Source organism: Dermacentor variabilis, chromosome 5, assembly GCF_050947875.1.
Source record: "Dermacentor variabilis isolate Ectoservices chromosome 5, ASM5094787v1, whole genome shotgun sequence".
NCBI classification, from domain to species: domain Eukaryota; kingdom Metazoa; phylum Arthropoda; class Arachnida; order Ixodida; family Ixodidae; genus Dermacentor; species Dermacentor variabilis.
The window spans coordinates 199,860,212-199,873,285 of NC_134572.1; the positions used below are offsets into that span (position 1 = coordinate 199,860,212).

General features: G+C 48.6%; 1 protein-coding gene across 2 annotated transcripts in view; it reads left to right on the forward strand.

Annotated features, from left to right (window-relative positions):
- Nucleotides 1-13,074, forward strand: part of LOC142583430 (uncharacterized) — a 1,100,669-nt gene that overhangs the window by 827,066 nt on the left and 260,529 nt on the right. For both annotated transcript variants that reach the window (XM_075693897.1, XM_075693898.1), the window contains one exon: nucleotides 57-218. In XM_075693897.1, the coding sequence (XP_075550012.1) occupies nucleotides 57-218 (162 nt within the window). The remainder of the gene's footprint in view (nucleotides 1-56; nucleotides 219-13,074) is intronic.

Sequence of the window (13,074 nt, forward strand, 5' to 3'; positions counted from 1 at the left end):
AGATGCACTGTGGCGCGGTGACGCGCCTCCCCATACTGACACATGCTTGTGTTCAGGGTCTCCCAGGCCGGCGTGGTGACACGGGCCAACCAGGTGCCAAGGGTACGCGGGGTGAACAAGGCCCTCCGGGTGCCGAAGGACCACCAGGCCGAACAGGAGACCAGGGTCCTCAGGGACCTGTGGGATCTCCTGGACCACACGGAGAGCCCGGAGAAAAGGTACGTACGTCTTTGCAGAAGTTTACCTAAACAAGACAACACATACTAGTAAGTCATGGAACACGCGCCTCCCGTTTTTCTTTATGTGTCCCCTTTTCCTCCGCGAATTTATCGGACAGGCGAAACCAGCAATGCAAGAAAGCAGCAATAATTATTTAATGGTAGGTGTTCTTGCCTACACACAGCTACAATGAAAGTTTCTATTTTAATTAACAGGCCGTTTCGCTACATTTACACATATTTAAATGTATTATGGAAAAACGTGCGAGCTCATTTCAAACACGCTGCTTACCAATAAAGTAAATAATGTTATGGTATCTCGTGAGGGATAGAAAGTTGGGCGAGTTGGTACGGTAACATGACCTTGGGTTGTAGCGCGAAGTAAAAACGGGCACAAAAAGGAGCAGACAGGACGAGCGCTACACACTAGCGCTCGTCCTGCCTGCTCCTTTCTGTGTCTATGTTCACTTCGCGCTACAATCCAAGATAGCGTGAGGGCTTGTAGTAAGTGAATGTGCAAAAAGCGCGACAAATTTCTTCAAAAGTGCGTTATAAAGTGCGCTTTTGAAACTTTCAACCTCAAGATGACCTGTAGGGCTGGTTGTGCTTTGCTCAATCATGAGGCAACCGAGCATAGTTGCCACATCACCCCATGAACGTGTTGTGCCCAGTGTTGCCGCGTGTAATGATTTATTAGGTCTACCTATAATCAAAATAATTTTATTTATTTTGTGGAGCACATGACAGATAGACAACGAGACATTATTTCAGCCCCGGAGCTTAAACTCAACGTTTATTTCTTCGGTCCCCAGCGCCAGCGAAGCACCCGAGCAGCTCATGGCCTCGCCTGACCTCGTCTTTTTTCCTATAAGGCGTTCGCGTCGATGTCGCTGGCGCTACATAGCTCTACCGCTAATGCATAACCACATTTCCAAAATACAAATAACATTCAGTTGCTTGTTTAAAGAAAGGCTAGATGCCAGCGTACTTTTTATTTAACCTAGGTCAACAAAATACATTTGTGAGAGGCAAGGCGCACGCAAGAAGCTTTTTAGCCGATCTGAATAAAGACAAGACCATGTGGTGCATGTAAATTATGAGGACGTGGAGCTGCTGATATTGTTCGCAGCATGGGCTGCGAACGATATCAGCAGCTCCACGAAACTCGGCGGACTAAAGTAGCGTGAGCACCGACCGGGATGGAGACGTCGGGGGCGGAATCGGGGGACGTAACTGCATGAATCTCTTCGCAGTAGGCTGGCTTCAACCGCTCAAGTGCGATGGTGTCAGGTTTACAATGAATGTTCGCGATGTATGTGGACTCGCATCTCTCCAGTACGGAAAAACATCTGAAGTAGTTTGGGTGGAGAGCAGGACGAACCGGTCCGTACCGCACGAAGACGTGGGTTGCGTTGGCAAGGTCAGTGGAAACGTAAGGTGAGCGTGCTGGAACTAGACGTGGCGGACAGGGACTCCGGCGGACTCCGGAAGAGGTTGTGAAGAAGGTGCACACATTCGCGACTAGACAGTGTTGCGGAACGCCGGCAACTTACAGATCGCATCGCCAGAAAAAAAAACGAAGTCGTGGGACACCCATCAAAGCCATCAATTAGCGAGAGATGAAAACCAAAGGTATCATGATGATGATAAAGGTGCCCGCACTTCTTGGCGCCAGGCGCGGAGGTAGCAGCCCACGATCCATTCTTTATTTTTCTTCGTCTGCAAATCTCCGACATCCTCCGGGCCCTCAAATGTGGTGAGATCTAGTTTTAGACGATGTAGCTTCTGCACTGGCCTCTTGAAGACTTTGCTTCCCTGTAATCGTATTAAACAGGCGCGCACAAATCCATCGCCGCCTGGGTACACCTCTTGAACCTGGGCTAGTGGCCAGAATAACTTGGGTGTGTCAGGAATGTAGAATATTACGATGTCGCCGAGCCTCAAATTTCTTGAGTGATGCGTGGGTAAGCGATGAGCCGACGATAGTCGCAGCAAATATTCATGTGTCCATCGCTTCCAGAAGTCATTCATCGTTTTTTGTCGATGTTGAAAGCTTCGCTGATAGTCGTTGCGATCGTGGCTGGTTAATAGGTCTGACAATGTCTTTCCTTCTGGTAACGTCCTCAGTTGCTGGCCACCTAGGAATTGCGCTGGCGTGAGCAATACAGGCTCGCCTGCCTGATTATCAGAATATGTTATTGGGCGTCAATTGAAAACTGCTTCAGACTCAGTAATAATAGTTTAATGTTCTTCTGCGCACAGACAACTTCGACCTAAAGCTTTGCGGACTGCCATTTTCGCGGTTCCGACCAACCGTTCCCGCCAGCCTCCCCATGATGGCGCCGCTTCGACGATGAACTTCCACTGAATTCTTTGGTTCGCAATGTAAGCCTCGAAGTCGTCTTGTAGTAGTACTTTCCATATTTTTTGTAGCTCCCGCGACGTTCTCTTAAAGGTTAAGGCATTGTCGGAATAAATGGTACTTCGGAGTCCCCTTCTTTCCATGGACCGCCGGAATATATTTATTTATTTATTTATTTATTTGACCCTCAAGGGTCCCCGGCGGGACATTACATGAGGGGTGGGCGCAAGAACGGCGGTTAACAATAAATGTTACATGAGAATCATAGCGATGACATGGCTTCCTCGATGGCAGTCTTGAAATCGGCTGAATCAGGGATTAGTGCTAAGTCGCAGGGAAGGTCATTCCAGTTGCGAGCTCTGTGGACAAAAAATGATTTCTGAAGTGTAGTTGTTCGCAAACGATGCGGGATGACGCTGTTTGGATGGCCTGTGCGGGGTGTTCGACGTACTGGCAGGATGAGCTTGCTGTCACGGGGCGAACAATGGAAAAACCTGTAATCAAGGCAGAGACGTGAAATTCGGCGACGGGAAGCGAGAGAAGGAAGTTTTAGTTGGAACTTCAGGGCGGATATGCTAGAGTATCGCGAGTAGTTTGGAAGAATAAAGCGAGTGGCACGATTGTGAACAGATTCAAGGGCTGATATAATTTTAGACTGATGGGGGGCACATGCCAACAAGAACGCAGGTGAAGACATATCCGACACCAGGGGCGCTATAACGTAAAACTATTCCAATTCTGCAATCAGCCCTCCGCGATCGGTCACAAACTTTTTTGGACCACCCCCACTTCGCCTGTCTGTCACGCTACGTCACGAAAACCGCGATACCTCTCCATCTGATATGACTTGTACATACTGGTTATGCATGACTGCACCTAACAAAAGAAAAATTTTTATTTCTGATTCGACGCCGTTTCGCCGTTAGACCTCGACTATTGGTCAAAAGTTTTAAGGCTGCACCCACTTCACCTGCCTGTCACGTGTCCTCAGAAAACCGCGAAAACTCCCCACGTCAACGTGTCGTGTACGCGTTAAAGATGCATTAATATGCCGAACAAAACTGAATTTTTCTCTGAATAGCCGCAGGCTGACCCGTTCCGAAAGGAATAAAAGATGGCAGCCATCGATCTCTCCGGCACTGGCTACTTGCCCCTGCCGGAGAGCACGGGTTTATTTGCGTCTAATAAAACTTTTTGCGTGGCCGTGTAACGTTTTCTAGAACTTTCGGCATGTTTACGAGCTCTTTCTGCCCACTCTTCTTTGCTGAGGATCCGTTTTAGCGTCATTCTTAAGCTTCCGACGCATACCGGCGCGATTGTCGACGAGCCACCGCAAGCTAAGTAAACAAAAGCGGACCAATCGCAGACGCCGGCACCATCCTGTTCATCCGGTTATCAATATTCAGTGCAGTGGCTCGGCCCCATCGAATCCCTCTCCACTTGAGCATGCTCCTCGCCTCTCTCGAGCCAATTAGATAAGACAAGTCGCGCTGTGCAGGCAATGTTATTCGTTTTTCAAGCAAACAAAAGTGACCTCCTATGAAGGAGGGGGGCATTTCATTGGTTTGATCAGACAACCCTGCGGGTGGCCGCCCGATGCTTGCGTCGGCGGTTACGCAAATTTGACGTTCGTAGATTGGAATAAAAACATATTGGAATAGTTTTAATTTATACGGCCCCAGTTCCCAATGCAACGCTCTTGTTACTGCACTTGTGAAAAGTGCAATGTACATTCTCTTGTCGGAGCTATCGCATGACTTCGCATACAATGGTCCGGCAAAATCAACTCCTGCAGTGTTGAAAGGTTTCGTCCTTTCGACCCGGCAGACTGGAAGCGGCGGGTACGGAGTTACAGTGGGTTTCGTACGAAAACGGACGCATAACAGGCATCGATCGATTGCTTTCTTTGCCGTTTGTCGTGTTCTTGGGACCCAGATTGTTCGCGTACGTTGTGTATCATCGCCGTTACTCCTCCATGCATGACTCGACGATGGGCATCCGCAAACACCAGCTCGGTGAAACGATGTCGACTTGGAAGTAGCAATGGATGCTTCACTTCTCGGCTGTCGGGGAGGTTCTGTAGTCTTCGTCCGACGCGCAGAAGCCCGTTCTCCTCGAGAAATGGGTGCAGTTGTGCTGCCCATGAATTACTGGGCGGACCTTGCCTTTCCAGCAGCCAACTCCTCTCCGTAGGAAACGATTCAGTTTGGACTTGCCGGATCCAATATCTCTCATCTGCCAATATTTCTTCGGCAGAGATAACTGCGGCTTTTTTAATTTTGCACTTAACAATTAAGACTACGTGCTGCACCCATGATGTGACCCGGAGAAGCTTCTGCAGTGAACTGAACTTCGTGACATTTAGCAGTGGGGTTAATTGCACTGCGTTGCCTGTAGAGTGAAGCGTTGTTGGTTTAATCGCTGTTATCCATAGGATGTCGTTGATTTGGGGCAGTGAATGCTTCACAGCTGGCCATTTTTCCAAGTCCTTACACAGCCAAGCTGCTGCTTGCCACCAGTCTACCTCGGTGGCCAGTGTGTCTAAGGAAACACCTCGGGTCAGCATATCAGCAGAATTGATTTCTCCTAGACAATGCCGCCGCCTACACTCCGAAAAGACAGAATTTATATGACTCGGTTCTTGACAAATACGTCTAAAGTCGAAGGCGCTCGCTGTAACCAGCCAAGCACTATGCTTGCGTGAGTCCAAAGAAAACATTGCGCGCTTGGCATTAGATCTCCGAAGGTTCCCGCTATATATTTTAACAGCCTTCTTCCTTGTAACGCACCCATTAGCTCTAGTCTCGGCAAGGATAGAGTTTTCAGTGGGGCAATCCTTGACTTTGCTACAATCAGAGTGCTAGCCACGCTCCCATTCACATCTTCTACACGAAGGTATGCACAACCTGCGTATGCTTTTGCGCTTGCGTCGACAAAAACGTGTAGCTGAAGATCACGCGCTGCTGCGGCTCCGCTCATGAGGGGACGGGGCACGTTGACATTCGACAAATGGATCAACTCGTTTCTCCAGTAGCGCCATTTTTTCCGCAATGTGATCAGGAAGATCTTCGTCCCAGTTGACTTTCGAAACCCATAAGTGCTGAAACTGCATTTCTCCTCGCAGTACGTATTTTGCGAGAAATCATAATGGGTCGTGGATGCTCGACACTGTCTGGAGGACAAAACGCTTAGTGTCATTTGCCTTCTCCAAGAAAGTAAAGATATTCTCCGGGTTGTAGATGAAGGCGTCTGTTGCTTTCGGCTAACCCATCCCTAGCACTCTCTCGTGATGTCCAGAGTTCTCATAGGCTAAAGGAGTCGAACATCATTCGAGTCGAACAGTCGTTCTAGTTCCTTACAGCTTGAGCTCCACTTCTTTAAAGGCATGCCAGCATCATCCATCACCTCTTTCGTGCGATTGTAAAGAGTCGCCGCTGCTTCTAAGTCATTCGCTCGGAATATGAGGTCATCGAAGTAGAAGGATTTCAGAAATAGCTGTGCTACAACCCCTTTCTCAGGATGGACTTGCATCAATGAACTTGCTGTAGACCCAAAAGGTACCCTGGCCATACGCCAAACCTCTACCGCTTCTTCGTAGAAAGGAACACTAGGAGTTTTGTCAAACCACCGAAATTTGAACAGGTCCCGGTTCTCCTTTCGTATCTCAACTTGCAGGAACGCCTTCTTGATGTCTGCTGCCAAGAGCGGTACTAGGTACCATCTGAAGCGAAGGAGAACCGGCAATACGTCCGGGTTAGGGTTCGGGCCAGTTTCGAGGCAACTGTTCAGAGATCTGTCTGCTTTGACGTGAGATGACGCATGAAAAACCACGCGGAGCTTGGTTGTGAGTGAGTCCTCACAAATAACCTTTGTGTGGCATGTAGTACGCTGGGCCATGTACCAATTTCTTGTCAAGTACAACTTCAGCATGGCCCGAAACAATGTACTGACCAATTGCCGTATCGTATGTCTCAAGCAATCCTTCGGGCTTTGATATGCGCTTAACCAGATTTCGCGAACGATTGAGTGCGACGCTGTAGTGGCTTTGTAGCAGCTCAATATCCGGTTCCTTAACCGGAACAGCTACTTCGTACCGCTTTCCAATCTTTGCAATTTTGCGTTGGAATGCAGCCGACGTGTCTGCGTGCCCATGAGTTGCTTCCTTTGGCGCAATTCACACAGCATCCAACGACCAAAATGACTCCAGTGTTCTTTCGTCTACTCCTTTAGTTTCTCCAGCTTGCACTCGCAGGACGCAGATCATGACTTCGGACGTTCCGCTTCTGAAGCTCGTTTTCGTGGCAGGACCTTGTAGCGGCCAGCCGACAGTGTTCTTGACCGCCAACAATCTTTGTAGTTCCGTGCTGCGTATGACGTCACCACTCAAGATGTTCCACAGTTGATCAGATCCTACGAGCAGGCCTTTCTCGCCACATACTCGAGGAACAACTTGATCGTGGGCCAGCCCGTAACTTTTCTCGCATAATTTCGCTGTGAAGGAATACCCGATAGCTGTGGCAGGGATGTCGTGTCAAATTACTGGAATGGCTATCGCTTCAATGATGCGCTCGCGGTCGTCAAATTGACTAGATAGATGAACTTCGACGACATTGCTATTTCTCATTCCAGAAGGAGCGTCTGGCATAAAAGTGTTCACCACTGGGCATGCCTCTCTAATGATTTTTGCTGCCAACCGAGCCACCAGGTCATCCTTAATGAATGAGTGTTGACTGCCTCTGTCGAAGGTACCTCTGGTATGAGACGTCTCGTTGAAACCGACGATCCAAGGATGAAAAGTCTGTAAATTAATGAACTCGTCAAGTTGAGAGCTTGTAGCGGCAGCCAACCGCGGACTCTCGGCCTTCATTGGCTTGGTAGCCAACGTTATGAGACTTCTCGCCCCTTGTCGTTCGATAAACTTAAAGCCCCTCAATTTTTCAAAAGTAGCGCCATTCTAAGATCTTTCCATCAACCCGCTCACCGAGGCGCGTCCTCCTCCACGCCTCTAAAACCCCTTAAGCTTCGTAAAGTACTGCCACGCTTTCAAGAATGCCGCCTCCTCCTCTCGCGCTCTTGCAGAGGGCGACGCCGCGTCGCTATTGGCCTAATAGCATCACGCGGGCCCTTGCGCCATGCATCAGTGCCATTTTTGCTCTAGACGCGTCTACGGAGTGGCGAGGAGCGCAAGTTGGCGCCGTTGCTACGCTCGAGCAGCGTGGGCGGCGCCACAGTGGAGGAGGGAGTGTAAAAGAGAGGAGAAACCAGGAGGAGGGAATGCGAAGGAGGAGAGTATCGCTACTTCAGGAAGACTAAGGAGTTTTACGCGCCTCCTGTGGACCCAGCCTCCTCCGCTCCCCCATTGGCCAATCTGTGTCACGTGGAAGCAGGCGCCGCGCTTTGGTATATTTTTTTTTCTTTCCAGCTCGGAGCAGGCGCCATGATTTTGTATATATTTTTTCCAGCGCGCGCCGACCTCCATTGTTGGGCCTGCGCGACGAAAGTACGCCAGGCGTACTGACGGAGTGCGTTAGCTTAATAGAATGTGTAGGGCCGAGAACTTAATTGCGATGCCGTGCTGCTGCACCTTCGGTTGCCGCAACAGACACATAAAGCGCAAAAAGCTTTTTGCTTTGCCATCCGGCGGGCCCAACGCAAAAAGAAGTGTGTATTCACAGGATAGGGCGGGCTGACTTCGAAGAAGTGGCAAAGTACGCACGGCTATGTGAAGTGAGGGCCACGGCTACTCACAACCTCTTCTTTCGAGCCTAGTTCACGCCTTTCGCTTCTAAAAAGTGTGTGTTCATACTCTGCGTCGTTTTTAGCACGTTGGTTGACTTTTCTTTCGAATGTGCTCTCTTTGTTTTATGTAGTTTCGGCTTGCGGTGGAATGCACTCATCTGCAGCTGGCCTGTGACATAAAAGCGACTTTGTTCAGGGTGTGTTTTGAGTTCAACCAGAAGTTAGCACATTCTCGACGCTTTTGCAAGGCTCACTATGACTTAAGATGCAGTCTTTTAGCTTAAAATGTACACCCGCATGCATTGATTTGGTTTGCGGTGATTAACGTTTTTAACGTTCCGAAGCGACTAAAGCTAGGATGGAGGTCGTAGTGGATGGCTCCGCATAACTTCATCTAGCTCGGCTGAGGATGTTTAACATGCACTATGATCGTAGAGTCGTACGTGGGCCGGTAAATTCCTCGTTGGCCTTTCATAATACTCGCGCAGGCGCGCTAGCGCTGCTTTAGAAGTTGGCGCCTCGGGGCGATTGCATTTCTTCAATAAATTTTATTTACTAGTTGTAACAACTTGTCATTATTTCGTATTATTGACGGTGCCTCCAGGGCACCAAATTGGCAAAGGGAACACCAAACCTAGAACCAGGGCTGGATGGGGCTCGCCGAAGCCTGTGCATGCCAAGGGGGTATAAGATCGCGGACAGCCAATTTTCTATGTGAACACTCCCTGCGCTGCCTGCTTTATTGTAATGTCACGTGCTCTTGAGAGGCCTCCGTTAGCCACTACATGTGCCCTCCTGGAGCAGTACTTGTAAGAAAAGCAATATATCGTCGCGATTACCAAAGCACGCCGCAATGAAAACAACGGCCCTGCTGCCAGGCATTGCTGACCGCACACAGCCGGAATCTCTCACGCGCCGGCCAAACAAAAGTATCCTGCAGGTACGCAAATGAACCTACGAAACCACGTACACATACTTTCAAGCTGTCAACACCTGAAACTTTGGTAATTACGCGCGTTTTTGAGTACACCGCGTGCTTGTGTCGTATTTCAGCAACAGGAACTCGCAACGTCGCGCGCTTTGCGCCTTAAGTACGCCTTGAATAATGGTCCTTTTCTCTATTTCTTCCGCAATTCCAACACGAAATTCTAAAGGCCAGTTACCGATAGACCAAGAAAGATAAACTGCTCCACAGGGCTCGAACGAACTTTTCTGTGGATTTCCTCCCGCAGCGTGTTAGCCGTCGTCTGCTACGGCAGGCCCCGCACCACCGGCGCCACCGTCGAGGTCGCGCCGAGCGGAGGAGGAGGGAAGTGGTTGGTGTTACTTTGTGAGACTGAGGAGTTTCAGATAAACTGGATCGCACATCGTTGAAGCATTCCTGCCTTTACATGCCGCGCACACCAACTTCCACCGGCACTCGTTCGAGCGGTGGCCCTTTATAGTACACCGGCAGCATCGCATAGCTTGAGCCAGCCGGTTCTTTTTGTCTGATATGGTCAAGGTCATGCCGGTTGCATGTCTTGTAGATTTTCAAAAGAAACATTCGTTGCGCATTTGTTTCGGTTCTTCCGATGCATACAGAACTTATGATGATGACACACTCTTTCTGGGGAAACCGCCGCCTTTGAAGGAAAATGCCGATGAAGCACACGACTCTCTTGTTTCGAGCTCTATCTGTGTATATCGCAACAGCTGCTCGAGTTTTATTGCGCAAGCAATACTGCTCCATGTTTCCGCTCTTGGCCGTCGTCCCGGAGAATCCACCATTGACCTTTAGCGTGACCTATGTGTGACGTCATACCAGCTGTGGAAAAGTGGGGCCCCAACTGCGTGCCTCTATTTGTCGTACAAGAATCCCTCACGTGACGTGATCCTAGGTGCCTAGGGACAGCATCGTTTAGGGATTTTTGAGAAGGCGCGATGCTGGCGCCGAGCGACGCCGTGGCGTGTTCGTCCTCAGCCTGATCGTTCTCTGGACCATCTGGACCGCGCGTTGTTCAATATTGCCCATGTGATTGTACGTGCGTTGCTTGTGTGTTGGTTGTAGGTTCTGTGTTACTTGGTGGAAAGACGTGAGTAGTGGCGGTGCGGCAGTGCGGCTTCGGCCTCGGTGAGCTCTGGCACTACAGAATCTGCGTTGCGTGACCTGTGCTTTCTTGAGAACCCGGCGGTAGGGACGATTGAAATATCGAAGTGGCCTAGCGCCTCGGCAGCGAAGTTCTGCGAACCACGATGTGGCGTCGCCGTGTCCGACTTTGCTTGAAGGACATCGAGGGATGTGCTCTTCGCTGCAAGTCATGTAAATGCAACTGCGTCGACAGCCCACTGTTCAGCGCTGAATGTGTGTTTCGAGTGCTGTGCTTGAAACGAGTGGTACAGCCGTGCAGCGGGGGTGGCGGAGAAGCAGAGTGGCTTAGGGGCTCCGTTTGCGCATTCAGAGACATGTGTTCCCGTCTTGGTCTCGTTAGCGGCTGTCGCGGGGCTGCGGTGTGCTAGCCCCTTGCCTAGTAGGAAGTTTACGACGCTAACACACAGCATGTTCACGTTTTTCCGCGCTATATGTCATTTGCATGACAGCCTAGTTGAAAACGAGACATATGTCTGTGTTCTTTGCATTTGTGTGTTGTAAATTACTTTCTATTGTGGAAGTTCTGGGAGTCTTATTACGCAAGGAGTGCGAACGTAAACATAAACACATATGTGTGTCTGAAATTTTGAATTACCCATAATACCCTTTACGACTGATAAGTGGGCTACACGGCCTGTGTGAATCAGCTACCGTATGTTGCGACGCTCTTCCGTGTGGTAGACTGATGCATCGTGCGCGTTTATTTCTGTACTGTTGTAAAAACCATTTGTTTATTCACTCAATACAAATGTACGGCTTCTTCGCCGCAGTACACTTTAGTTACGCGGTGAAGCGTACTAAAAATGGGAGGGGGCCGCTATAAGCCAGCATAGTATGTCCACTTAGGCGACCTGAGAGGCGGAGGGGTCGCGAGTGTATGATTAAAGAACTTTTGCCCCTTTTCACTTTTAGTATGGTTCACCGCAGTACATTGCTTAGGCTTCACCGCGAAATATTAGTGTATTGCGAGAAAGATAATACTAAAAAGCCTAAATATGCAGAGTTTCTTTTGTAGCTTGCTGCACCGCAATACAGGGGTGTAAATAAGCATCGTGCACTAAAGCATACTAAGAGTGGAAAGGGCACATAGGTTTACACTGTGCTCATTATTTTCAATTGTGACATAATTTCAAGTGCATCTGTGCTCGTGGTAAGCTTCATTGACAATTCTTTGTACATTGCAAATTCATATTGCAGGGAAGCTTACTAAAGCACATTCGCCATTATGGTATATGTTATTGACCTTCAATGCAGGAGCACACTGCGGATTCTTGCCCCTGCTTTTGGCTGGACTTCACATGCTCTTTGAGAATTGATTCATTGTTCATAAGTGAACTGGTACTTTACTCTAAACTGGAGGGCTCGTTATTACGGAAGCACAATTTTTATTAAAGGGACATGATGTTGCCGAGGTGGTTGCAGTACAACTTTTTTTCTTCCTGGCACCTTTTCTACTTGAAGGTTCCATTGCAGTGTTTCGAACCTCTTTGAACCAGCACATAGTGTATATAAAAATTGGACACTGATTGGGAACATCACCTATGCTCTCTGCAGTAAGCTGTGCACAGGATAAGTTCATGCCTATCTATGGTAAAAAGATGTAGCACGACCAGACAAAATAAAAGAAGGGGTGGGCTGTAGCAATACTAAGTGTTAAATGGTGCTTTATCTTTTCCCTTGAGTTTTCTGTTTTTATGGATCCTTCGCAGTAACCATGCGAGTGCCGAACTTGAGCTTGGTGGTTTCAAGTCTCGTGGTTGTTACTAATAGAACAGTGTGATAAACAAACAAGGGCTTGGAGGCATCAGTTCACCTTGCTTGCCTCATGGTGCTGCTTCATTAGCACGGTGAGCATCCAGGCCAACTAAGAAGATAGGTTTCTTGAAATTGCTTCTGAACTTTATTGCCACCAAACCAACAGTGCTCTCAATGACAGCTTTTGGACAGTAGAATGCTTGCACCCAGCAAAGTCTTAAGAAGGAAGCATTCAAGATGTGCAAAATGGGCTTTTGAAGCTGGTAGCATTGCTGAAGGGGCTTTGCCCATCTTCCCACTTTATGGATACACAAAGATGATTTCCTCGTTAAGAGGGATTGTTTCAGAGGTCGTTACATGGCAACAGTGTTGAGTGTTTAGTAGCTTGTTTTTGCCCACTGTTAATAACCTGTTCCTTCTCCAGTGCCCCTGTGAACTGCCTACCTTTTGGACACAATGTGCTCTCCATGCATGCATGAATTTTTAGCTTGTAAAGACGTCTATTACCCCTTGCTTCAAGCTGGTCCTTGCTGATGTCACCCAAGAAGGCATTGGGGAGTATGCCAATGTACACTTACAAAACACTGTTGATACCAGTGAAACCAAATTAATGGAGCTGCTGTTCTTTTTTGTCCACTCCATCCTTGTTAGTTACATTGAGCAATGTCTGAACAGAAGGCATCTGTAGTTGGTTGTGCATAGCCTGTGCACTGAGACTTGTTGGCATGTTATGACCTTAGCCCAGTGTTTATATGTAAAAACCTTCTAATGTGTTGATGACTTCCTTCTCTTTATCATACTTTGCCTGATGGAACCAGCAAGTGGGTCAACCAGATGTTCAACAGGCTTCCCACTAGTTTTCCCAGAGT